Here is a 2,009-nt window from a genome sequence, read left to right as displayed (position 1 = left end):
GTGTATCCAGGTCTATCCCAGGTATCCCCAGGTGTATTCCAGGTATCCCCAGGTGTATCCAGGTAACCCCAGGTATCCCCAGGTGTATCCCAGGTACCCCCAGGTGTATTCCAGGTATCCCCAGGTGTATCCAGGTAACCCCAGGTATCCCCAGGTGTATCCCAGGTACCCCCAGGTGTATTCCAGGTATCCCCAGGTGTATCCAGGTATCCCCAGGTGTGTCCCAGGTGCCCCCCCCCGACTCCCCGTGTCCCTCCCTCCCCGCAGTTCCTGTCGGTGTGCGCCCCGGCCACGCGGGACCACCCGGAGGTGCTGCCGTTCCTGCGCTCCCGCCACGCGCGGGCGCAGCCGGAATTCCGCGGCTCCGCCGAGTTCCGCAACATCCTGGGCCGGCTCCTGCGGCGCCTCCGGAGCCGCCGCAGCAAAACCTTCGTCTACATCAACGAGCTCTGCACCGTCCTCAAGGCCCGCGCCCTCCGCCGCCGCCTCCCGCTGCTCCCGCTTCCCGCCCTCCCCGACGCCCGGAATTCCGACGGCGCCGCCTCCTCCCAGTGCCCCTCCGGCTCGTCCCAGTGTCCCGGGGGTTCGTCCCAGTGTCCCGGGGGTTCATCCCAGTATCATGGAGGCTCATCCCAGTGTCCTGAAGGTTCATCCCAGTATCCTGGAGGTTCATCCCAGTATCCTGGAGGTTCATCCCAGTATCACGGAGGTTCATCCCAGTATCCCGGCGGCTCATCCCAGTGTCCCGGCGCTCCATCCAACCACTCCGACGGCCCCTCCCAGCAGCCCAACGGCACTTCCCGCTATCCCGACGGCACTTCCCGCTATCCCGACGGCACTTCCTCCCGGTATCCCGACGGCACTTCCTCCCGGTATCCCAGCGGCAGCACTTCCTCCCGCCGGCCCGGCGATCCCGACAGCTCTTCCCATCGCTCCGACGGCTCGTCCCGACGTCCCGGTGGCCCATCCCAGCATCCCGATGGTTCATCCCAACGTCCCGATGGTTCATCCCAACGTCCTGATGGTTCATCCCAACATCCCGATGGTTCATCCCAATATCCCGGTGGTTCTTCCCAACGTCCCGATGGTTCATCCCATCGCCCTGATGGTTCATCCCAATATCCCGATGGTTCATCCCATTGCCCTGATGGCTCATCCCGACGTCCCGATGGTTCGTCCCGACGTCCCGATGGCTCATCCCAGTATCCCGATGGTTCTTCTCATCCTCCTGATGGTTCATCCCAACGTCCTGATGGTTCATCCCGATGTCCCGATGGTTCTTCCCAACGTCCCGATGGTTCATCCCGATATCCCGATGGCTCTTCCCATCGCCCCGACGGCTCTTCCCAACGTCTCGAGGGTTCATCCCAACATCCCGACGGTTCATCCCAACATCCCGACGGCTCTTCCCGCCATCCCGACGCCTCCTCCCGCCATCCCGACGCCTCCTCCCGCCATCCCGACGCCTCCTCCCGGCGCTCCGGCGGCGGCTCCCGGCGCCAGATCCGCTACCTGGAGAACCTGCTGCGCGTCTACGCCGGCGAGATCCGGCGGCTGCAGGAGCGGGAGCTGGACTTCCAGGAGTTGGACAGCGCCGACTCGCCCTACCTGCAGGAGAACCGGCTCAAGCGGCGCATGATGCGCATCTTCCGCCGCCTCTGCCAGCTCAAGGAGTGCAGCTCCCTCACCGGCAGGGTCCTGGAGCAGCGGATCCGCTTCCGGGGGACGCGCTACCCGGAGGTGAACCGGCGCATCGAGCGCTTCATCAACCGCCCCGACGCCTTCCCCGACTACTCCGACATCCTGCGCGAGATCCGCGGGGCCAGCGAGCGCCACGGGCTGGGCCTGGCGCGCCGGCACATGGAGAACATGGCCCAGGAGGCCTTCCGGGAGGTCGGGAACAGGCTCCAGGAGAGGAGGCACCTGGACCTGGTGTACAACTTCGGGAGTCACCTCACGGATCAGTACCGGCCCGGTCAGGGGGGTGGAGGGGGGATTTGGGGGGTTTG

The 2,009-nt window shown here is 65.6% G+C and overlaps 1 protein-coding gene across 1 annotated transcript; it reads left to right on the top strand.

Annotated features, from left to right (window-relative positions):
• Positions 1-186: 186 nt before the first annotated feature.
• Positions 187-1,975, top strand: LOC108510331 (serine/threonine-protein phosphatase 1 regulatory subunit 10-like; the record flags this gene model as incomplete). The annotated part of the gene is made up of 2 exons (XM_017840014.1): positions 187-1,003; positions 1,067-1,975. Coding segments are annotated over 2 exons (1,726 nt in total), but the record flags the coding sequence as incomplete, so codon positions are not given.
• Positions 1,976-2,009: the final 34 nt, after the last annotated feature.

Source organism: Lepidothrix coronata, unplaced genomic scaffold (assembly GCF_001604755.1).
Source record: "Lepidothrix coronata isolate B3197 unplaced genomic scaffold, Lepidothrix_coronata-1.0 Scaffold662, whole genome shotgun sequence".
Classification (NCBI taxonomy): domain Eukaryota; kingdom Metazoa; phylum Chordata; class Aves; order Passeriformes; family Pipridae; genus Lepidothrix; species Lepidothrix coronata.
The sequence above is the reverse complement of the archived record's forward strand: the minus strand, read 5'-3'. Positions and strand labels throughout refer to the sequence as shown.